At 35.8% G+C, this 25,903-nt stretch overlaps 1 protein-coding gene and 1 pseudogene across 1 annotated transcript in view; one reads left to right on the top strand and one right to left on the bottom strand.

Annotated features, from left to right (window-relative positions):
- PAN3 (Poly(A) specific ribonuclease subunit PAN3) overlaps positions 1–25,903 on the top strand; it is a 339,191-nt gene that overhangs the window by 18,334 nt on the left and 294,954 nt on the right. The window contains exon 3 of the mRNA XM_090403152.1: positions 9,738–9,860. Within this exon, the coding sequence (XP_090259278.1) occupies positions 9,738–9,860 (123 nt within the window). The remainder of the gene's footprint in view (positions 1–9,737; positions 9,861–25,903) is intronic.
- LOC150100008 (U4 spliceosomal RNA) lies at positions 8,671–8,799 on the bottom strand (annotated as a pseudogene).

Here is a 25,903-nt window from a genome sequence, read left to right as displayed (position 1 = left end):
ATTGATGAGCATACTCCATTCTTGTGCATCAGTGTCCAGATATTCTGAGCTTAAATATTTTTTATAGCTGTTACTTTAAACATTGATCTCCATGCCATTTTCCAGTAGGATGAGGATCTTTTCAAGTACGATGCCACCAAAACAGTCCTATCTTTCTTAGATGTTTGCTTTACTGCTTTTTACCACTCTAATATCCATATTTACAGACAAGATTCTCTGATTAGCAGACTTTCACCTTGTTTCCACATCCATTAGCTTTATAGAAAGCTTCTCTTCTAGAAGTTGAGGACATTACTTCCCACCTGTGTAGCTGCTACCCTACATAAATCCCAAATATGCCCAGTCTTAGAATACTGCTCTCACATTTGGCTAGTGCATAAAAACATTCTGAATTATTATTATTATGCAGGCGTCTCCATGTAGTCCAAAGAGTCATCATGGAAATTCCACACTAATAACTACTATCACATTCTCCTTAAATTCATTTGCTGATGGAGCACTCATGTTCAAAAGTCTTTCCATTCAATCACTACATTCCATGATAAAAAAAAAAAAAAAATTAATTCTCACAACCTTGTTGTTCTTCCAGTCTCATAAAAATTTCTTTGGTATCTAACTTGATCCTTTGGGCTATTTTTCCAATTCACATTTACAATATTATTATTACCAGAGACCTCTATGGAGTCAGAGACTCATTGAGGGAGGCAATATATCATCCACTCCAATTGTCATACTTTTCTTGAATTCATTCACACTACATGTACTCACCACCTCCAAAGGTAAGCCATTTCAATCACGCTGCCCTACGAGAGAAAAATTAATTCACAACCCTTTCTTGGCTGCATTCATTCTCAGCTTCTATGGATTCTCTCTCATCATTTTTCCACCTTCCATAAATATGAAAAATTTTCTACTAGTATCCTGTATGACTTTACAAGTTTGTAGGTCATAGAGGTAGAATGACTTACATTATGTTACAGCCCATTACAGTATACTGTAATAGTTGGTATGAACTCCTATTGCACCCTATCACAGGTGCCTCATTCTTATCCTTACACATATCAATGTTTGTTTCACATTGTAATTATCCTCTGAGTTGCATTTTCAATCTTTGCTTTATTCCCCCTGAAAATTTAGCTTTCTGTCTACTAAATACGATCCCTACTCTGATCAGTTTTTCTAGTTTAATCCTACCAGTATAATGTCATGGGATATCTTTTTGATATATTTTTGATACCTTTATTGGTTCTTTTAGTTCTAATCTAATTGGTTTTATATCAATAGTGATTTCTTCATTATTGTTTTCTATTATTAAATTTAGGTCATACCATAAATTCTTATAATGTTCTATCCATTGTTGTTTCTCTTGTATTATACTGATTTGTGCTATATCTCTTTCTTAGTTGTTTATTTTCCTTAATATTTTGTAGGATATGTTTTGTTTTCCATGTATGTGGTCTATTTTATTAATAAATCTGTCCCAGAAATCTTGAACTTTCTGTACTATGGTTTAAGCTATTTTAAACCATATCTTTAAGATGTGCATGCTGTACTAGTACAACATGTACTTCTGTTTTTGAAGGAATGATTTGCATGCCATTTGTTTTTCTTTTATTACATTTTGTATATCTGTGCTCTAAATTTTTAATGTTTTTCTTTTTAATATTTTAGTTTTTTTTCCAAGGACTTCAGAGGCTGCTTTATGAATTACTTTATCAAAATTTTCCATTCTTCTTCTTCTATATCTTTATTGATTTTTGGTTCTTTTAGGTAATCTCTTAATCGTGATTGATATAGCATTCTAATGCTTTCTTCTTCTAATAGATATACTTTTGTGTACATGTTCTATTTCTAGTTTTTTCTTATTTTCTTCATTTGTTAGTATTTCTATTTTGGAAACTACTAAATAATGATTTCAAAAAATTTCATTTCCTCTCTGAACATCTCTCTCTCTCCCACACACACATGGAGCTAGTTTCTGACCAGTAATGATAGGCAATTATAGATCTTGTTCCTATGCCATTCCAAGTATATTTATTTATATTCTTTTTTTTCCCCTTTTTTGAAGAAAATGTATTATTTTAAAGTTATTGAAAATATAGAAGTCTAATAGTTCTTGACCATTAGCTTAGCTACCACTGGCATAGCATGCAAGGATCCCCAAGGCAGAGATGCCATTAACCACATTGCCTTCAATATAGATAAAATACATCACTCCTCTACACTTCGTATCCATCATATATTTCAATGTCATATCAATGGTAATACAATTTTAATATACACTTCACATCCATGGTAACCTAGACGTATATATACGTCTTGGCTGGTTGGGTGGCTAAGGAGACATTTGAGACTTCAGAAGCTCTAACAATTACCATATGAAATGGCAGAAAATATAGCCACCCATCAAGGTAAATATCAATGATTATTCAAATAAAAATAATACTGGAACAAAGAAATAAATACAGGAAAATGTTCATCATCATCATCAAATTCCTGCCATGTACCCTCAAGATGTGTACAGGATATGATAGCACTACATGAAAAATTTACATCATTACTAACTTCCTATCTACAATTTTCCTCCAAATCAATCTGTTACTTGTCAAAACTCCAACATTACCAGATCTTATATTTCTATCGTCTAAGGCACTTTGTACCATATCAATCCACCTATATCTCGGTCTTCCTCAGGGTCGTTTTCCTGCCGAATTGGCAGAGAACACTTGTTTTGCTAATCATTCCTCGCCCATTCTGTTTAAGTGACCATACCACCTGAGATTAGCTCTGCTAATGCATTCCTGGATGTGACAATGTCAAGTTCTTTCCTAATATCCTCATTTTTAATATGATATTGCCATTGATGCCATCTGTTCACGCCTCTAATCTTTCTCAGGACTCTCATATCTGTGGGCTCTAATCTTCGGTCAAGTGTTTTACTTCTGACCCAGCTCTCAGATCCATAAGCTAAAACTGGTTTGAACACTGTCTTGTATATAGCTAATTTAGTGTTCCAACTAATTTCTCTTTTTTTCCATGTGAATTTATTCAATTGACTTCTTATCATACCAGCTTTGTTGATTCTGTTGTCTATTTCCATATTTAATTTACCATCTTCACTAAAAATCATGCCTAAGTAGCTGAAATGTTCTACTTGTTCCACAGGTTCTCCATTATTCACCACATAGTTGACATTTTCAATGATTCTACCTATTTTCATTGTCTTTGTCTTTTTATTGCTGACCTTCATACCATACCTATTACAACAGTTATTCAATTTAGTCAGAGAATCTTGCAGACTTGTAACGGATTTATTTAGAAGTATGACATCGCCTGCATAAAGCAAAGAGGTGACAACATCTCCAATTTTGATATCATGTTTAATACCACTTTCCTTCATAATGTGATCCATATAGATAATGAATAACAGAGGGGATAATGTACATCCTTGTATCACACCAGATTTAACATTAAACCATCTTCCAGTACTTCCTTCAATTCTAACTGCTGACTTACAACTCAAATAAAGACTAAATATTGCTTGATATAATGCCCCATTGACACCATATAACTGTAGCATATTGAATAGCTTCTCTCTTGGCACCTTGTCATATGCCTTTTCCAAATCGACAAAACTTAAATACAGATCTTTGTTATATTCCTATGATTTCTCCACTTTTTGTCGTAAAGTGAAGATCTGATCCTGACAGCCTCTATTTCACCTGAATCCAGCTTATTCTTCGCCAAGCTTTTCTTCCACAATTCTTCTCAACCGTTTCTCAAGTATACTTGCATATATCTTACCAGGAACACTCGGTAGGGATATACCTTTGTAATTCTCACATTCAGTTTTATTTCCCTTTTTATATATAGGTACTATGAGAGCTCTAGTCCCTCTGTCAAGGCATTCTGAATTATGCAGTGCAGCCACTGTAAGACTTATGCCACCATACGTCAGCATTTCTGGTCGAATATCATCTACTCCTGCTGCTTTTCCATTTCAAGACTTTGATGGCATTTTCTATTTCAAGTATGGATATGTATTCCTGACTGCATAACTTTTATTCGCTTTAAAACTTTCTTACTGTCATTCTTTTCAATATGAAATTCAATTTTATCCTGCTCAAGACTAAATAGTGATCACTTCCAATTTCAAATCCTCTGTACACTCTGGTGTCCTCCACCAGGGATGAAACATCACTATCAACAATAACATAGTCAGTGAGACTTTTCTTATTCCTTGCCTCTTCTCTCCATGTGAATTTGTGCACATTTTTATGTTGGAACATGGTGTTAGTAATAACCAGTCCATGTCCTGAGCAGAAATCCAACAGGTATTTGCCTTTATTATTAGTTTTGCTCTTTTCTCCAAATTTTCTCAAAACATATTTGTATGTCTGATAATCACTTCCTACTCTGCTATTTAGATCCCCAACAAGGACCACTTTTCCTTTTTCATTGTATCAGTAGCTTTCTCTAGAGCCTCAAAAAATTCCTCCACTTCTACCTTAGTAGAACCTGCTGTGGGACCATAGGCACAAATAAGTCTCATTGTCCAGTTCCCCATTCGGATATTTGCCTAAACCACTCTACTTGACACTGCCTGCCATCAAGAAGATGAGCCTCATATTTTGTGTTGAGTATTATGGCTACTCCTTCTTTTCCTTGATTGTCATTGCCTGAAGATAACATTTTGTATTTATTGCTCAGAAAGATCTCACCAGTTTTTGTCTTTTTTGTTTCAGTCACCCCTATTATGTCAATCTGGCACTTATCTAATTCCTTCGCTAGCTCCATTTCTTTGCCATTCTGGCTTCTTATGTTTGATAGTACCAATCTTTAACTCTGGTGATGCTGAGTTGGGGTGTGTTTTCAGATTTGTTCCAGTAGCTGACTTTTCGCTGTTCGCTCTGGTTCCCTGGCGAAAACAACGGGGACCTTGTTTAACCGGGCGACACCCCAGCTGGCATGAAATTTTGTCATGTTGTACCATCATTTTTTAGTTTGGTTTAACCAATAAGAATACAATTTGGTCGGCTAAATCCCAAATTACCAGCCCATCCTCGTTCGTTCAATATCCAAGTAGATACCCAACAGGGTGCACCACGAGAAGGTGAGGATTGGACATTAGGTCAGAAGCCCTGGTCAGTTCTCCGCATTCCTTTAAAGGCTATGTGGAGGTCTCCTCTCAGTTATACAGCTTTGACCCTTAAGCACCCCAAGTTAAATGTGAAAATTAATGATCCAATTATTTATTTAATAGTTGTTTTATACAACTTTGCACTGCAATTTCAGAAAACAGAATACAAATCAACATTGATTTCTGTATTCCAAATTGTATTAATACCTGTTGGCAAATTCTGACATCCTAATATTTATATTTCCTTTTCACTCAGGGCAGTTTTACTTCATGAGAGTCGGGACATGCACTGTGAACACATAAGCCTTTCCATGCGCTGATGATATCATCGTGTAGATAGAGATTTAAGTATGGAGACGGTGAGTTCAGTGTAGTGGACTAGTGTGCTCTCCCACAATGAGTTCTTGGAGGTGTCGCGTAATAGTAATTTGTTTGGTTCATAAAGGCATTATTTCTGTGTCCCTCTTTGCCTTCCTTGGAACACAGTGTTGAATCGAATAACTATATCAATAGTGGAACGAATAGGTAAATTTCCAATTCTGATGATCAGTTATATAATCAATGATCAGCATAGAGAAATTTTGTTTTTTATCTTCTTGACCAATGATATTCAAACTGTTCTGTGGAACCCCAGATTCTTTGGAGCAGATTTTGGGTTCTGCAGAAATATTTTTAATAAAATTCAACATTTTCATAATAATGGCAAGTGTGGAAAAAGTCTTCAAAGAATTCCAAGAGATGCTGCAGATTTTTCTCATATCCAAACAGCCTCTGTACTTTTACAAGTTAAACCTCCTCCTAATAATACTCTAAAAATAGATTGAAGGTCCTTAACATTAAAAAAGACAAAAGCATCATATTACTGAAAGCGATAAACGCAACTTAACAATAACATTGAACTCTCTAGAATTCTTTAAAAAAATGAACTCACTTCTAGAAGACAGTAACACATATAAAAAGTTATATCACAATCCCATAGCATATTTCCATAATAAAACCATCAAAGTAATAAAAAAAGATGCTAAACTGGTTTGAAAACAAAAAAAACCAAAAAAAAAAATATATTGAATCTGGACACCTGCTGGTTCATAGAGTATATGGAGTCCTTAGACTGCACGCTAGATTTGCCATTGGGACCAATTGTTGATGCAAGATCCTCTCCAACTTCTTTGCTATTGAAATATCTAGCAAACCTACTAATGCCATACACCTGCCGAACATGCTCTTTCCTGCAGAACACTATACACTTCATAAAAAGCATCAAAGACATCACAGTGGTTCCTAGTGATATAATTGCAAGCCTAGACATAATACATCTTTTCACCAGTGTTTCAAGAACAGAACAGAAACTATATAACCACTTTAAGTCATCTTCCCATCAGACACAGTGGATCTCTTTAAACACTGTATCAGTAGTACATTTTTCAAATTTCTGGAATATTATTTTGACTGGCAATCGGTTTTCCATTGTTAGCTGACCTGTTTATGGAGTGGTTTGAAAAAATAGCCCTCCAGTATTAAGGAACATAACCAAAAATTTGGCAAAGATATGTTGACAATATTTTTATTGTCTGGCCCAGTACTGTTACCCACTTAGAAAATTTCGTCACCTACCTCATCAGCATTCAACTTGTCTGTTCTTTGTACTCCACATGAAAATGATTACTACTACTCACATTATGCTCCTCCATAATGCCTTCTTCCTTCAGATTGTATGCTTAATATCTTCATTCATCAATTTCACACATGCCTTGTTTAACCTTTTGGCCAGTGGCTTACATTTAGACATTGTTTTTAGTAGATAGTTCTTGGATAGCACCCAAGCAGCTTTGATCTCCATTCAACCCAACTCCTCAATCTATAATATTGCTGCAAACTGTCTCCTGAGCTTTTAATAATGATCAGCCTTGTAGTTCCAGATATATCCTTTCTTTACAGAAGTCCTCATATAACTGGGAACTGCCTAGGTAATCACTTCGTCTTCACTCTCACCAGCCAGAGGGAGATTCAGGCTAATTTGTCTATACATTTACTTCTAACTTTTCTCCACATTATCAGGCCTATAGCAACATCCAATTAAGTATTTCATTCTATCCAATCTTTACCTCTTACATCTCTGCCTTGCATGGACACAACTCCTTTTGTATCATCAACAGCACTCCACCTTCCTTTTGCCTTTTCTACCTTCAAGAAAAGCATCATACCCTTCCATCTCTATTCCTGTCAGGATATCTTTCTCATCCAACCATGTCTCACTTATTCCAACAATTTTGGGTGAACGTCAATGCATCTATTTCATTCCCTTTATTTCTGATACTTCTGGCATTCATATACAAACATAACAGTTCATTTTGGGTCTGTAATAAATTTTGCTGATATGACTTCTTAGATGTGACTCCTCTTGTCTGCTCATACATTTGCTACATTTACGTTTTCTTAAAGTATCACCCTTTCTCATGCTGGTCCACCCTGAATTTTTCCATTTCCGTCTGTTATGCACTCCTGGTGTCTCATTCTTTCTCACTCATGCTATTCGCTTCTCCATTCATAAGCACTCCTTCAGTTCCTCTTTCTTTATTCTTCTACATTGCTTCTTACCTGCTCACATCCATTCTGTGCAGTCATCACTCTCTCCCTTCTATCAGCCTCGGCAACTGACACCAAAATCATTCAAATGCAGTCCATCGCTCTTATACAGTGCTATTTGTTCTTCAGATTTTCAAATTACACATTTATAATACTGTTACTGTATTATAAAAAGTTAGTGAATCACTAAGGCATGACGGAACTTCACAAAGCCATGTTGACCCTCATACAGTATCATATTTTTATCTACCCATTCTTGAATTCTCTTTTTTTTACCAATTTTTCTAGTACTTTTCCCAAGTGTACGCAAACAAGTTTGTGCCTGAACTATTTTTAGGACTGGGACAACTTGTATATAGAAGCATCTTCACATCACTTGCCTTAGTATCCCATAATGCAAAGCACATATCCTTATGGGTATGTATAATGCTATGCATTATGGGAAAGGTCATTACTCAGACCGGTTTCCCTGTTTAAGTGTGAGGTGACCTCTCCAAAAACTCTTGAGATCCCCCAGGTCACCCAATAATGAGTGACCTGCAGGGTCAAAAATTTAGAAACTCAGCATTGTTCTTCCTCAATAACAGGCTCACCCTGCCACTGAGAACCATTTGGCTCTACACCGTGGCAGGTTCCTCTGCACCGAGCAGAGCCGTTCGAGGGGTAACAGCAACAGCTGTGCCTCAGTTAACTTCACAGGCTACAGCATTGCCATTCATCACTCAAGCTTCCAACCGGTTTCAACCTTATGAATAAGTAAAAGCCGTCTCTAAAAAAATTCAGACGATCCCTAGGCACTCAGTAGTGGGCAAAAGACCGTCCATCTCAGCATTGGCTCCACTCAGTGATGGCCTTCCACCACCACCACCGAGCAGAACTGCTCATATTCCGGAGAAAAGCATTCACCGACAAAGCCCATCACCGTGCCATACCGGTAAACACTTTCCCCGGAGACTCAATTTGCTCCCTTAAGGGAATAACCTTAAGGGAGCAAATTGGGAAAGGTCATACTCATATTAGCAATAGCCGAGCCTCAGTTAAACTTCATTGGCTACAGCATTGCCAGACCAGTTTCAACCTTTATTGAGGTCTCATCAGTGGGAGCCAGACCCAGAGGTGATGCCAAGGTTGAAGTAATGCAGAAGTCATATTTTCATATATAAGTTGTCAAAAGGTGTCACACCTTATTGTTAAAATATTTTGGATTAGAGATAGTTGTTGGTACTTATTCCACTCGGTTATAGTATAAATTAAACATACCAAGAAATTATATACTTGGTTTAATCCTTTATCCAAGTGTAGGCAAACAAGTTTCTGTCTGAACTATTTTCAGAACTATTTATGGGAAAGGTCACTATCCTGACCAGTTTCGACCCTGGGTAGTGACCTCAATAAATGTTGAAACCGGTCTAGGTAGTGACCCTTCTCATAGTGCATAGCATTATACATACCTGTAAGGATATGTGCTTTGCATTATGGGATACTAAGACAATGTGAAGTTATAAGCTTCTGTATACTAGTTTCCCCAGTTTTGAAAATAGTTCAGGTGCCAACTTGTTTGCCTACACTTGGATAAAGGATTAAACCAAGTATATAATTTCTTTGTATCTTTAACTTATGCTATAACCAAGTGGAAAAACTTCCAACAACTATCTCTAGTACTTTTACCAATAAAATATAAATTAAAAATAATCTAATATGTATATGAAGTGTATCTATTTATATATGTGAAGTACAGCAGTGTTTTAATTCTGCCTAAAGTTAATTAAAAGCTGTATTTTTTTCCTTTTTTTTTCTTAATAAGGATTTCTTATTTTCCTACTTTTTTTCTGGGTAAGTGTTATAGTGCTTGAAGATAATATGCTATATAGTCCAGTAGAAAACTTAACCATGCTATTACTATTAAATGATTTGAGTTTGAACAGGTTTAAAAATTTGTTATTATTGTGCTTTATTAATCATTATTGTTCTCTTCATAGCTACATTATTTATTAGCTTTAGTATTTTCTAGGTCACACCTCAGGCCCAATCACCTTCTGTAGAAAATTCTAAGTATTTTGTACCTAGGACTACACTTCCCACCAATGATGTTGCAGGTGCCATGGCTGCACTCAGTATAGATTCCAACAGGAAAGTAAGTTATTGAAGAATAAATGTCATCTTTTTTTTCCTAAGTAATGGCTTTTGTATGTGATCGATCAACATAAATTGTAAACTTTTTTTTTTTGAAATTTTCTTTAAAGCATAATAAAGCAACTTCTGTTTTTTAAAAAATAAGTTCCTGCCTAACTTATCATTTACAAGGATTGTGACTTGTTTTTGATGAGATAGTTACTGTGTGTGAGAGTTTTTCTTGTGAATTGATAGTGTCTGTTTCTGTATATTTTAATTTGTGTTTTGTTTATTGTTAATATATAATAAAAAATATGTAATATTTAAAGTAATTCCATAAATATATATAATAGTTGAGAACATGTGTGTATCAGTATTAAAATAACAAATAGTCCAAAAAATGGCTATTGTTATTTTGAGTTGACATTTCTATGGTATTTGATAAGATTGTATGGGGTTGAGGATTTCTTAGCAAATCACCATCTTATTCCACCTTCTACCTCTTTTGTAACTGGATTGCCAGTTTTCTCTCAGGTCATTTTTTGCATGCAATATCAGAGGATGTTTTCTCTTCAGATGTTTCTACTAATGCAGGTTCCTTATGGCTCTGTTATTTCCCTTGACCTCTTCATCATTTCATAAAAGACCTTCTCTCACTGACTTCAAACTCCATCTACAGTTTTGCTGATGATGGCAATATTCATTCTTCCTACTCTTTTGCAGTGCTCAAATGTCTCAAGCTTCAAAATCTATAACCAATGTCCTAAACTCTGATCTCCAAACCATCCTTCAGTGGACAGTAACGATAATCTAGTCCAAAATTTCGTAGTTCTTTCCCCACTTACCTTTGTTAACATTTAGCTGATTGTCAAGATGCGATCTCTCTTCTTGGACCTGACACTTAGCCCTAGTCTTTACTAGGGCTAAGTGTCAGGTAATATTGTACAAAGACTAGGGCTAAGTGTCAGGTCAAAGAAGAGAGATCGTGTCTTGACAATTAGCTAGTGTTAACCAAAGGTAAGTGGGGAAAGAACTAAGAAATTTTGGACTAGATTATCATTACACCAACTTGGAATAAGCAGCCTTGGAATACTGCTTTCACATTTGTTGCATCAAATGTGAAAATGTACCAAGTGGTACACCAAACATCTAAACGTTCTTCATTAATGCTGTACAGAACAGGCAGTTTGGCTAATTTACCTCTTGCTTTCTCATAGTCAGTTTTTATGTTGTTTTTTCTGCACATATTTTCTCAGCTGTTCTGTAAAACTGGTATTTAACATTCTCCCTATTTCTACTATTTATGAACGAGTGGAAAGGCTTATGTGTTGGCATTACATATTAACTTATTTTTATGGTATTGATAACAACACAGAATGATAAGAAAATAATTAATATTTATTAACTTATTAGCTGATATTTTGTTGGTATTATATCCAGCATCTTCAGAGCACAAGAATAGTTCATCACAGTACATGAAACAGTAAGAATTTGGTATAACAGTGGGTTCCATGAAAATTCATCGAAAAAACAGTTAAGCGAATGAACAGTTCATTGAATGACAATTCGATGATTTGCATTTTCGAATGCAATTCATCGAAAAAAACAATTCACCCAAAATTTTAACTAAAATTTCATTAAATTGATCCAGCCAAAGCAGAATTGCTAATATCATTTCGAAACTTTTTTTCTAAAATGTTATGATAAAAGTGATCCATTTAGAACAAAAACTGAACTGTGCAGACAGCTTCTTACAACTTCTACTAATTCTGCTAAGTCAGAGAGTTATTGTAATACATAATTTGGAAATTTTGATACATTATTTCTTTGTTGCCCCGAATATAGCTGAATTGAAAACTGGAATGGTTCAACATTTTCTTGTAAAAGTTTCAAATAGATTTTTCAAGATTTTATAAGAATAGATCTTGTAAAAATTTAATCAGATTCGGTATTTGAAACTTTTATTCATCCCATAATAATTCTATTTGAATTATTATGGAATGAATAAAATTCATCTCATAATAATTGCTGCATTGAAGTCACATATTACTACTAGTAAGAAGAATAAGAATAATGGAGCCTGCATAGGCTGGGCTTTTCCTTCTGGAAACAGGCAAATCAGTCCCATGAAGAGACATGAAACAGTTATCGGACAAGAAAGACAATAAGAAACCACATTGTTCCATAATTATTCCCTATTCAAGTAGTATTGCTTTCTCACTCTGCACAGTTCAGTATTTGTTCTAAATGGATCACTTTTATCATAACATTTTTGAAAAGTTAAAAATTTTCGGTGAATTGTTTGTTCTATGTATTGCATTTTTGATGAATTGTTCATTCGATTAATTGCCTTTTCGATGAATCGTCTTTCAATTAATTGCCTTTTCGATGAACTCTCCAGATATCATAACAGTGGGACTATGTTGAAAGTTTTTTTTTTTCACTAGGTTAGACTATAATAAATTTAGTTTAATCCTTTATTCCAGTGAGAGCAAACAAAGTTTGCGCCTGAAAATATCTTCAGGACTGAATATAGTGTTGTACTATCTTACCTGGGTAAGTAGTACAACACCATGCAACTCAGAGCAAAGATGGGGCAAGTTACCAACATTCCTATTACCCAGGTATGATAGTACAACACTATATTCAGTCCTGAAGATATTTTCAGGCGCAAACTTTGTTTGCTCTCACTAGGATAAAGGATTAAACTAAATTGATTATAATCTAACCTAGTGAAAAATAAACTTTCAACATCTTTCTCTAAACCCAGAGTAATTTAATAAAAAAAGGTGGCAGACCTTTTGGCAACTCCTATAAGTAAAGATGACCTTGCTACTGTTTCGGCCTGGTATCTCCAACTCTGGGCCTGGCTCCCACTGAAGAGACCTCAATAAAAGTCGAAACTAGTCTGGGTAATGGCCAATCCCTTAATGCATAATAGTATACATATCCACAAGGAGATGTGTTTTGCATTATGGGAGATACTGGGATAGGAGTGTTGGTAGCTTGCCCCACCTTTGCTCCGAGTTGCCTGGTGTTGTACTACTTACCCAGGTAAGATAGTACAACACTATATTCAGTCCTGAAGATATTTTCAGGTGCAAACTTTGTTTGCTCTCGCTGGGATAAAGGATTAAACTAAATTTATAACAGTGGGACTAGTTTAAAAAACAAATGTAACAGACAACATAAGCAACTCAAGTCCTAATTAGGTGCAATCTATGTTGGAAAACATAGATTTAATAAATTGATTAGTATTAAATCTATTAGACAGTCATTTTAAGATCTAATTAGTACTTGTGGCATGACTATAAATAATATTGGAAGTTTCTTTTGCACTTGGTTTAGACTATAATGAATTTAGTTTAATCCTTTATCCAAGTGTAAGCAAACAAAGTTTGTGCATGAAAATATATTCAGGACTGAGGTAAGGTGGTACATCCCTTGGCAACTCGTAGCAAAGGTGGACCAAGCTCTCATCACTCCTTGTTTCAGTATCTCCCATAATGCAAAGTACATCTCATACTGAGACAAGGAGTGATGAGAGCTTGGTCCACCTTTGCTACGAGTTGCCAAGGGATGTTACCACCTTACCTCAGTCCTGAAGATATTTTCAGGCTCAAACTTTGTTTGCTTACACTTGGATAAAGGATTAAACTAAATTCATTATACTATAAATAATAAATTACACGATAACCACAGTAATTAACTTTAATGAAATGAAAGTACAGATATTTCGTATTGAAAATAACAGTACATCATCAGTATGTGTAGAAACAACTACACACTGATGTGTTATTTTCAGTATGAAATATTTGTACTTTCATTTCATTAAAGTTAATTACTGTAGTTATCATGTAATTTATTCTTTATAGTACTTGTTTTCTCTCTTTTTCCAACATTGATGTTCCTTCTATTAGGACTTGAGTTCCTTGTGTTGTCTGTTACAATTTTTTTTTCTTTTAAACTAGTCCCACTTATACCAAATTGTTGTTTCGTGTACTGTGACACTGTTTTTGCTCTGAAGATGCTGGATATAATACCAGTGAAACATCAGCTAACAGGTTAATAAATATTAATTATTTTCTTATCATTCTGTATTGTAATTGATACCATGAAATTAAATTAACACATACTACTTACATAATATGTAATTCGTGACATCTGCCATTATCCATTTATACCAATAATTAATCTGGAACCATCTTTCATATGAATTTTTCCCCAACCTCCAGCTGTTCACAAAGAGTATCAACAGATGTTTTGATATGTTCAACAAGATATGTACCCTAAACATAGAAGGGATATCTAAATCCAAAGCCGAAGTCATCAGCAAAATAGCCAAAGATAAAGCAATCGATGTCTTGACTCTCCAGGAAACCCATGTGCCTGACACAGCCCTCAATAGACTAAAGATCCCAGGACTCATTCTCGTGTCTTATAACTGCCACCTCAAGCATGGCCTAGCAATCTATATCTGGCCTGGTCTCAAGGATATAACCCAAAGTGTTCCTGATACAGAATACTCCATAGGTATTAAAGTTCAAAATATCACCATCTACGATGTCTACAAACCTCCATCGCAATCCTGGCCTGATCAGATGGACCGACCTCCTTCTCGCCCTGCTATCTATGTTGGTGGCTTCAATTCCCATCACACCATGTGGGGCTATTCCTCTAACAACCGGGATGATAATAATCTAGCTAACTGGATGGATACATATAACTTGTATTTGAATTATGATGTTAAGCAGGACGGCACTCTTTACTCAGCCAGATGGAACAGAACCTACACCCCCAGATCTGTGCATAGTCACTAAAGACTCCGAAGACCATCCTCCTCCATCAACCAGAACCATCCTTAACAGATTCCCTAATAGTTAACATCGTCCTACATTAATAGAGATAGGAACATCAATCCCAGTCATCAGCGGAACACCAGTCATTAGATGGAATCTCTGCAGGTCCAACTGATCTGCATTTCAGAAACAAATCGAGCAATTCCACCCACTCCTAATTGCTATCCTAGATTTGTTAAACTACTCAAATCTGCAGCAAAAGCCTCTGTCCCTAGAGACTGCAGAAAACATATCCCATGTTGGAGTAGAGAAAGTGAGGAACTCCTAGCCAAATATGAGGAAACTGAAGATCCAACTATTGCTAAGGAGCTCATATCAACTCTAGATAAAAACAGAAAGGAAAGATGGATCTCAACCTTCAATGAACTCGATTTTGTCACATCTAGTCAGAGAAGCTGGTCACTTCTGAGAACATTAGGTGGAGCAGAGCCAACAACACACAAAACAACAGAGATAACTCCTGATCAAATGGCTCACCATTTATTGAAAACCTCCCAGATTCATCCCAGCTCTACCAGGACAATTGCTGTACAAGCTTCCATCAGAAAATCCTGAAGACGGAACCCAAGCTTCCTGAACTCGTACATCCAATATCTCGGGAAGAGGTACAAATTGCCTTAAAACTTACCAAGAATGGCAAAGCTGCAGGAGTGGATGGTATACTCCCTGAGTTCCTAAAACATCTCGGTCAACATGGCCAAACATGACTGACTGCCCTTTTCTCAGAAATCATCATGACTGGTAAATTACCAAAGCTGTGGCAGGAAGCCAAAATAATTGCCATGCCCAAACCAGGGAAACATCCAAATGATGTGAAAAACCTATGACATATCTCCTTGCTTTGCACCACCTTTAAGCTCTTTGAAAGAATTCTCCTTCAAAGAATTTCACCACTCATCAAAAGAGCACTGCCAACTGAACAAGCTGGCTTCAGGCCAGGAAGAAGTTGCTGTGACCAGGTCCTGGCCCTGACAACTCAAACTGAAGCAGGCTTCCAGAAGAAACTTAAATCTGGAGCCACTTTCATTGACCTAACATCTGCTTATGACACTGCCTGGATCAGGGGCCTCCTCCTAAAACTAGGAAATATTATAAAGTGTAAAAAAACTTTACAACTTTTTGAATCTATTCTCTCCAACAGAAAGATCCAGGTCCATATTGGCGGAAAAAAGAGCAGGCCCAGATTCCTTCACAACAGTCTTCCTCAGGGCTCTGTGTTATCCCCTATACTTTTTAACATCTACGTGTATGATCTACCTCATACCAGATCAAGCAAGTATATGTATGCCGATGACCTAGCGATCTTACATCAATCCACCTTTTTTATCAACCTTGAATACCCTGAACACTCTGGAAGAGTACTTCAAGCAGTGGTACTTGAAGCCAAATCCAACGAATTATCGATTTGCCTCTGTACAGTGCAGAGGCAAATCGATAATTCAACCTTTCTTTCTGTGGAAAAATGGTAGAAAACGAGCCTCACCCAAAATACCTTGGAATGAGCCTGGACAGAAGCCTAACCTAAAAGGCACATCATCAACCTCTCCAATAAAATTAAAACCAGAAATAAAATCATTTCAAGGTTTGCTGGAAAAACCTGGGGTTGTGGTGCAGAAGTCCCAAGGTCGTCTGCACTAGCCCTCGCATTCTCTGCAGCAGAATATTGTGCCCCCTGTCTGGGAAAGAAGTACACACACACTAACATTATAGACACTCAGCTGAACTCTACCATGCACACAATTAGTGGGACAGTGAGAAGCACCCCTCTGTCCAAATGGTGAAAAACCTACGACCTATCTCCTTGCTTTGCACCACCTTTAAGCTCTTTGAAAGAATTCTCCTTCAAAGAATTTCACCACTCATCGAAAGAGCACTGCCTGTTCTATCTAACATTGCTCCACCACACAAATGGAGAAGACAAGCCTCAATTAAGGAATTTAATAAAGCAGTGAGCAACCCACTCCTACCCCTATGCCAGACTCATAAACCCACCTAGTCTTTACCTCAAATCTAGAAAGCCTCTCTGGTCCATGGACAAACTCTCTTCAGTTGCGCTGCCATCAATATCTGACATATGAAGAGAATACTGGTCTAACAATCTCCCAACAAACGGCTTCCTGGTAGAAGATCCCTGTGCTCTGTAGCCTGGTTTTCATCTTCCTAGGAAGATTTGGTCATCAATAAACAGGATCAGAACTAGTCAGGGCAGATGTGGCTACCTTCTACATAAATGGGGACTGTCAGATCACCCTTATTGTAATTGTTCTCCCATGGCTCAGACGATTACTCATATTGTGTACGACTGCCCAAGGCGCCAATTTCACTGTGGTGGCCTGCAGGACATCCACAAGGTGATGGATGAGGCCTTGAATTGGCTTTCCAGCCTGGACCTTGACCTGTAATTGGTATGGTGGTGGCGGCGGCAGTGGTTATGGAGGAAACAGAAGATCACGGTCCCATCTCACCACAAAGACGTTATTCTCGTAGTCACTCTCATAGTCCTCTTCATAGTATCAGCAGAACTCCTCCTCATGTTAGATGATGATGATACAATGTGAAATGGGCCTCCTCTAATGGATGAAGTTTTCTCACACAAGACACAACTACTCTCTACTTAAACATCGGATACAGCTACATTTATGTTGTGAAGTGTTGTGAGAACATGCAGCCTTGTCATACTTCGTGCAGCAGAGGATGATAATTGTGCCTAGCTTGATTATGACAAGTTACTTTTGCTTTATTTTTTTAAAAAAAGGAAAGACCTGGAAAGCAGGGTTGTGCCTTTTATGTAATGGACGTTTTATACTCGTTTTATACATCTCACCACAAAGACGTTATTCTCGTAGTCACTCTCATAGTCCTCTTCATAGTATCAGCAGAACTCCTCCTCATGTTAGATGATGATGATACAATGTGAAATGGGCCTCCTCTAATGGATGAAGTTTTCTCACACAAGACACAACTACTCTCTACTTAAACATCGGATACAGCTACATTTATGTTGTGAAGTGTTGTGAGAACATGCAGCCTTGTCATACTTCGTGCAGCATAGGATGATAATTGTGCCTAGCTTGATTATGACAAGTTACTTTTGCTTTATTTTTTTAAAAAAAGGAAAGACCTGGAAAGCAGGGTTGTGCCTTTTATGTAATGGACGTTTTATACTCGTATGTTAAGATTTTCATCATTTGTTTCTGGAAATTGTGATTGTACTTTTCACTTACCAGTTTCATGTAGCCATAAGCATAAATAAATAGGTTTATGTAATACACACACACACACACACACACACACACACACACACACACACACACACACACACACACACACACACACTAAGGGGTGTCCCCCCCCCCCCCGGCGCCTATAGCGCCCAACTTCCCGAGCTCTGGGCTGGTAAGCCAGTAAGCTGGTAAGACAAAAAACGTTTTTTCAAATTTCGGCTTATCTTTTTATATATATATAGAGTACATATAAGGGTGCTTAATGGTCAAACTTGTATAACTGAGAGGAGACCTCCACATAGCCTTTAAAAGAATGCGAAAAAATTATCAGGAATTCTGATCCAATGTAAAATCCTCAGGTAGATACCTAATTCCTGTTAGGTATCGACCTGGATACTGAACGAATGAGGATGGGCTGGCAATTTGAGATTTAGCCAACCAAATTCTATTCTTATTGGTTAAACCAAAAATAAAATGATGGTACAACATGACAGAATTTCATGCCGGCTGGGCGTCACCTGATTAAGACAAGGCCCCATGTTGTTTTCACCAGGGAACCTGGGAAAGCAACGAAAACAACGAAACAGCTACTGGAACAAATCCTAAAACACATCCCCAAATTAACATCATCTGAGTTCAAGATTGGTACTATCAACATAATAAACCTGATTGCAAAGAAATGGAGCTACCTGAGGAATTGGATAAGTACTGGATCAACATAATAGGGATGACCGAAACAAAAAAGACAAAAACTGGTGAGATCTTTCTGAGCAATAAATACAAAATGTAATATTCTGGCAATGACAATCAAAGAAAAGAAGATGTAGCCATAATATTCAATATTAAATACAAGGCTAATCTTGAATGGCAGGCAATTTCAAGTAGAGTGTTGTGGGCAAATATCAGAATGGGGAAACTGGATAGTGAGACATATTTATGCCTATAGTCCCACAGAAGGTTCTACTAAGGTAGAAGTGGAGGAATTTTTTGAGGCTTTAGAGAAAGCAACTGACACAATAAAAAATGAAAAGTTGGTTCCTTGTTGGAGATCTAAATAGCAGAGAAGGAAATGATTGTCAGACATACAAAAATATTTGGGGAAAATTTGGAGAAAAGAGCAAAGCTAATAATAATGGCAAATACCTGTTGGATTTCTGCTCAGGACATGGATTGGTTATTACTAACAGAATGTTCCAACATAAAAATGTGCTTAAATTCACATGGAGAGAAGAGGCAAGGAATAAGAAAAGTCTCATTGAATATGTTATTGTTGGAGTGATATTTTCTCACTGTCAGGACACTGGAGTGTACAGGGGATTTAAAATTGGAAGTGATTACCATTTAGTCTTGAGCAGGATAAAATTGAATTTCATAATGAAAAGAACATGTAAGAAACATTTAAAGCAAATAAAAGTTGAGCAGCTCTCAGATGTGAACTGTAGACTAAAATACACAAAGATTATTGAAGAAAAAATGAAAGAGTTTGAAAACAGGAACCAAACCTTGGAGGTTCATTGGCAAGCCTTGAAGAAAACCCTGATTGATTCAGCCAGAGAGGCATGTGGTGAGGTTGTTTGCAAGGATAGAAAAATCAAACCCTATTGGGAACACAGGAAGTTAAGGAGGCAGTGAAGGAAAAGAAAGCATATCAAAAGTTTCTGATAAGTCAGCTTGTACTCTTAGAGAATACAGAGACAAATGTAAGAAAGATGAACACTGTGTAAAACTAGCTAAACAAAATTCATGGGAAGATTTTGGTAAAAATGTAGAAAATAAATATGAGGAAGGTTGCAGAATATTCTGAATATTCTGGAGGTTGTTGAAAAATCTCAGAAATGGAGAAAAGAGTGCTGCAAAAGGAATTAGAGATAATAAAGGTGACATGCAAACTGGAGAAAAAAGATATCCTTGGATATATGCAATAATTACTTTGCGAAATTGCTAAATGAAACAAGCAGTGATAGCACGGTAGTAAAACACACTGTCTAGGCATGCAGTCAGGAATACATATCCTTACTTGAAGTAGAAAAAGCGCTCAAAAGCCTAAAATGTGTAAGGCAGCAGGATTAGATGATATTGCTCAAGTATATAGGTATAAAAGTCTTGTGGTAGCTGCACTGCATAGTTCAGAAAGCCTGGTCAGAGGGATGAATTCCAGATGACTGGAGTAGAGCTCTCATAGTACCCATAATACAAAAAAGGGAAATAAGACTGAATATGAGAATTACAGAGGTATTTCTCTACTTCAGAAACAGTTGAGAAGGATTGTGGAAGGGAAGCTTGGTGATTTAAAATGCTACAGTTATATTGTGTCAATGGGGCATTATATCAAGTAATAGTTAGTCTTTATTTGAGTTGCAAGTCAGCAGTTAGAATCGAAGGAAGTACAGGAAGATGGTTTGATGTTTAATCTGGTGTCAGACAAGAATGTACATTATTCATTCTGTTATTCCTTATCTATGTGGGTCACATTATGAATGAAAACGATATTAAACCTGATATCAAAATTGGAGATGTTAATCTCAGCTCTTTACTTTATGCAGATGAGATGAGAAGATTATACTTTTAAATTACAAGTCTGCAAGATTCCTTGACTAAATTGAATAACTGTAATAAATTTGGTATGAAAATCAGCAATAACAAGACAAAGACAATGAAAATAGGCAGAAACATTGAAAATATCAACTGCATTGTGAATGGAGAACCTTTTGAGAACAAATAAAATATTTCAGCTACTTAGGCACCATTTTTAGTGAAGACAGTAAATTAAATATGGAAATAGTCAACAGAATCAACAAAGCTGGTATGGTAGGAAGTCAACTGAATAAATTTATATGGAATAAGAGAGAAATGAGTTAAAAACTAAATTAGCTGTATTTAAGACAGTGTTCAAACCAATTTTAACTTATGGATCTGAGTGCTGGGTCAGAAATAAAACACTTGGCAAAACTAGAGACCGGAGATATGAGAGTCCTGAGCAAGATTAGATACTTGAACAGATGGCATCAATGGCAATATCATATTAGAAAAGGATATTAGGAACTTTACATTGTTACCATCCAGGAATGTGTTAGCAGATCTACAGGTGGTATGGTCACTTAAATAGAATGTGAGAGGAGAGATTAGCAAAACAAGTATTCTCTGCCAGGTTGTCAGGAAAAAGATCCAAAGGAAGAGCAAGATATAGGTGGATTGAAACAGTAAAAAGTGCTTTAGAAGATAGAAATATAAGATCTGATAATGTTGGAGTCTTGACAGGTAACAGATTGATTTAGAGGAAAATTGTAGATAAGTAGTAATTATGTAATTTTTTATGTAGTACTATCATAATATCCTGTACACCCTGTGAGAGTACATGTCAGGAATTTGATGATGGCAATTATGAACTGTAGTGTTTTGAACAGTTTTTCTCTTTGGCACCTTGTCATATGCCTTTATGAGATCTACAAAACTTAAGTACAGATTATGATTTCTCAACTATTTTTCTTAAAGTGAAAATCTCATCCTGACAACCTCTGATATGCCGAATCCAGCTTGTTCTTTTCCAAGCTTATCAATCGCAATTTTCTTAGCTGTATACTTGCATAAATCTTACCAGGAACACTCAGTATGGAAATACCTCTATAATTTTCCCTGCAGTTTTATTTCCTGTTTTTTAGATGGGTACTATGAAAACTCTACTCCAGTCATCTGGAATTCAACCCTCTGACCAGACTTTCTGAATTATGTAGTACCACTTTAAAACTTTATACTTCCATATTTGAGCATTTTAGATCTGATTATCTACTCTAGCTACCTTTCACATTTCAGGAATGTGAAAGGTAGCTAGAGAAATGTATATCAGTATTCAAATACTGATATACATTTAAAAATTACTTTAAAAGCACTCTTTAAAAGTAATTATTCCAGACATCTAGAATATCTTTATCATCAGTTTCATGTCACTGTAATTATCTCTAATTCCTTTTACAGTACTGTTTCCTTCATTTCTAACCTTTTTCAATAAGTCCAGTTTATTTTGCCACATTCCTCATATATATTTTCTGTGTTCTTATCAGATGCTACTCATGACTTTTGTTTAGCTAGTTTTACACAGTGCTTCACTTATGTTTTTTTTTCTGTATTCTGTAGGAGCAAACTGACTTACTTGCCAGGAATTTTCAGTATACATTCTTGTGGTCTGGTTTCTCTTGTGATTCTGATTCAGTGAAAGAGTGCAAAGGAGAGTGTTAAAAATGGATTGTGGAATACTATATGAAGACAGATTGAGAATTTGTAGACTGCAGACACTAACAAACAGGAGAAAGAGCGGTGATATGATTGAGACTTACAAACTTCTGAAAGGGTCATACAGGATTTCAGTTGATGGAATTTTTCAATTCACGGAAGTGGGGAAAGGACACGAGTGCATCTTTGGAAGTTGGGAATGAATGCTGTGTAAAATGGGGTTAGGACTAGATTTTTCTCTCATAGGGTGGTGTGTGATTGGAATGGATTGTCATTGGATGTTGTGTGTGTAAGCAGTGTGAATGAATTCAAGAACAAAGTATGATAGCTGGTGCATGTAGCATGTGGCTTCCCTCGATGAGTCCTTGACTCCCTTGAGATCTCTCTCAATAATAATAAATAAAAAATAATAAAATAAAATAGATAAATAAAAATTCAGCTAACACCTTTTTATTCTCATATAGGGAAGTAGGCAAGGCTGTTTTAGCCCTATCTAACTTTTGGTGACTGGGTGGCAGTTCAATCTCCACTGGTAGCCAATCAGAGATAGCTGATTGGCTACCAGTAGATTTTTTTGAGTTTATAGGATGAAAAAACCCAAGTTTCCAGGAGAAAAAAACCTGCTTGGCCATGTCAGAGATTGATTATCTCGGTAACTGGTCGAAAAAAGGCTTAGTAAAAGTCGGCAACTAGACTTGAACTCGAAGTCTATCTTTGGGCAGTTTAGCACCGAGGACTGCAAACACCACTTCCACTGAGCTACACAGGCTCTATATACATTAATCTAATAATAATAAATTAAAAATTATTTTATTTAAATTTTTAAATTTGATTATTTAATTAAATTTTATTAAATGATTTTAAATAGAAAATAATTAATTACGAATTATGAAACACATTAAATGGTGAGATTTAGTAAGATAACTTTCCATGGGACAGTTTAAGGCAATCATTTTTGTTAAGTTTAAGATTGTGAATGTGTGATTCCCAGCTTTTTTTATAGTCTTTCCAGAAGAAAGTAGCTTTTGTGTAGAACTTTCGTATTATTCCACTGAATTCTATATTTTGTAGCTGAGGTGTGGCTTGCTAAACCAGATTTATTAGGTTCTTTTAGTGAAATATATTCTTGATGTTCTTCAAGATGAATTTTTGCAGAACGATCAGTCTGTCCATAATAACATAAGCCAAAATGACCGGGGATTCTGTAAACTCCAGGATAAGAAAGAGGAGGATATTTGTCTTTTGGAAAGATAAAGAAGGTATTTAGTTTACAAACTGGGTGGCCAGAGACTTGTAGGTCAATCTGGTGAAAAAGTGTTGTAGACAGATTCTGTAAACTTCTTAAATAGGGTTAAAATAATGACTTTAATTATTGCTTATTTTATCGATAATTTTTGTATTATAACCATAAAGATAGCTGTGATAATAGACAGTTCCTTATTTAAAAAAAGATCTGGTGAACAAATCTTGTAAGCTCTGTCAACTACAGATTTGACTGTACCATATTTCTGACAAAGATGATGATGATATGAGTTGGAATAGATGTATTTACCAGTATGAGTTGGTGTTCTATATACTGAGAAATGTGGTCTCAGAAATGTGGAAATGTTCCCATTTTTTTTACGCCAACCAAATGGGAACGTCCAGAAAAGGAAGACAGTTGGTGTTGTTTTTGACTTCTCAGGTAAATTTGATTCTTGGGTTTACTAAACTAATTTTCTTAAGAAGTTATTCAATATCAGACAAAGAGAAGTTCCATACTGCCAGTAGATCCTCAACGTATCTGTAACAAATTGATGTTTTAGATGAAAAAAAATGGGAATTTGTTGTTCAAAATGTTCCATGAAATAATTAACAAAAGTAGGGGATATGGAGAATGCATAGCTTTCTGTCTATCTGCTTGTATAATCTATTCTGACAACTGAAATATCCTGAATTAATGACAGTCAAATAAATTTACAATATCATGACAAAATCATTATGAAGTAATTGAATTGTATTAGTCAGGTTGATATTTGTAAAGAATGAAACTACGTGAAAACTTACTAGATCTAGTGTTGATCTAGGATTGTAAGGATAATTCTGAAATTATATTTTTGAAATCTATTGAATTTTTTTTTTATGTAAGAAGCAGTTTCTTATAACTACTGAGAGATTAGATGGTATCTTGAGAGTTTATAAGTCAGACATCCTATGCAGTTACTGTGTGTCTTAATGGAACATTTTCTTTTTGTACTTGGGAAGACCATTAAAATCTTGGAGGAACAGCATGATGAACGTTTAGTTTTTTTTTTTTTTGTTTCTTCATCCCAGGAATGAACTTCATCTGAGACTGTTGAGTTTATCGATTTGTGATTGAGTTGGGTCTTTATCAATTCTCTGAGTAGTATGATCACGAAATAGAAGATTTAAGTTTTCTAAAGTAATTGTCAGCCATAGTAATAATTATATTGTTATTACATTTTAGAGAAGATGAACTATTGAATTAATTTTTTGATAGATGCTTTGAGGAGATATTGATTTGAATAAAATATACACTGATTGAAACCGAATTTTACTAGCTACAGTATATGAACGGTACATAGGCCTTTGTCTATACTATGTATAACGTCCATAATGGGAATAGTTTATGGAGCTATAGCATAATCTAATCCTTTTGATAAAACTGATATTTCATCATTGGATAAATGATGGCCTTAAATATTAATGACAGTTTTTGAGGAGTCAGTCTGGTTATTAACTAGCATATTTTTCTTATTCAATAGAGATTGAAATTTCTGTGTATGATGCTGTTTAACTGTCATGAAAATATTTCTGCTGAGTCAGACAAAATCTGATTGACAGTATCAAATTCTTCAATGGATAGGATATTCTATAATTCATTCATAATAAAATCAACATCACAATTAATAAAAAAAAATTAGCTGTTTCTTTGCTTGACAGATCTGATTGATTAATAATGTAAAACTTTAACACCTGTAAATCTGACATGTTTGAAAAGAATGAAAAACTTCTTTAATTCATATACTGTAACTAGTAAAATTAGTTAAAAGTTAAATACTGTTAAAAGCAGAAGAAAATTAAGCAGAAATAAAATGCAAGATATTTGTTATACTTGGAGGTGCCATGTAATAATAGTATACTTGCATGTATAGCAAACTACAAGTATATCAAATCTGCAATGAAAGTTTTTGAAGTTCATTTAAAAGGTCATGCAGAGATATAAGGTTTTTCATCCTGAGAAACAGGTAAAGCAGCCAGAACACACAGTTAACAGACATTAATACACTTCTTCTTCTTCTGCAGCTTTTCCCACTTAAGTAGGGTCACTGTTTGCGGTGAGTCTCCTCCACAATCTCCCTCCATCTCTTCTTTGGCAGTCCATGCTTCCTCTTCTCCTGCACATCCATCTGCATGACCTTTCTTCCCACATACTCTTCATCACATGACCAAACCATCTCAACCTTGCCTCCTGTATCTTTGCTCCTAAGTTTGTAACTTTCACTGTTCCCCTTACATAATTGTTTCTCAGACGATCCTTTTTGTTCACACCGCACATCCACTAAGCATTCTCATTTTCACTACCTCCAAGATTGATCGGTACCCTCTTATCACATAGTACTCCAGCCATCTCTCTCTCCAGTTCCTCCATCCTGCTTGTATCCTGCATCTCACTTCCTTCTCAGCCTCACCATCCTCTTTCATTGTTGAACCTAAGTATCTAAAGTCACTGACCTTCCTGATGACATTTCCTT

The sequence above is a fragment of the Typopeltis vanoorti genome, chromosome 13 (assembly GCF_054136105.1).
Source record: "Typopeltis vanoorti isolate ZY-2024b chromosome 13, IOZ_Tvanoo_1.0, whole genome shotgun sequence".
In the NCBI taxonomy this organism is placed as follows: Eukaryota; Metazoa; Arthropoda; class Arachnida; order Uropygi; family Thelyphonidae; genus Typopeltis; species Typopeltis vanoorti.
Note: the sequence above shows the minus strand (reverse complement) of the source record. Positions and strands in the feature narration are given on the sequence as shown.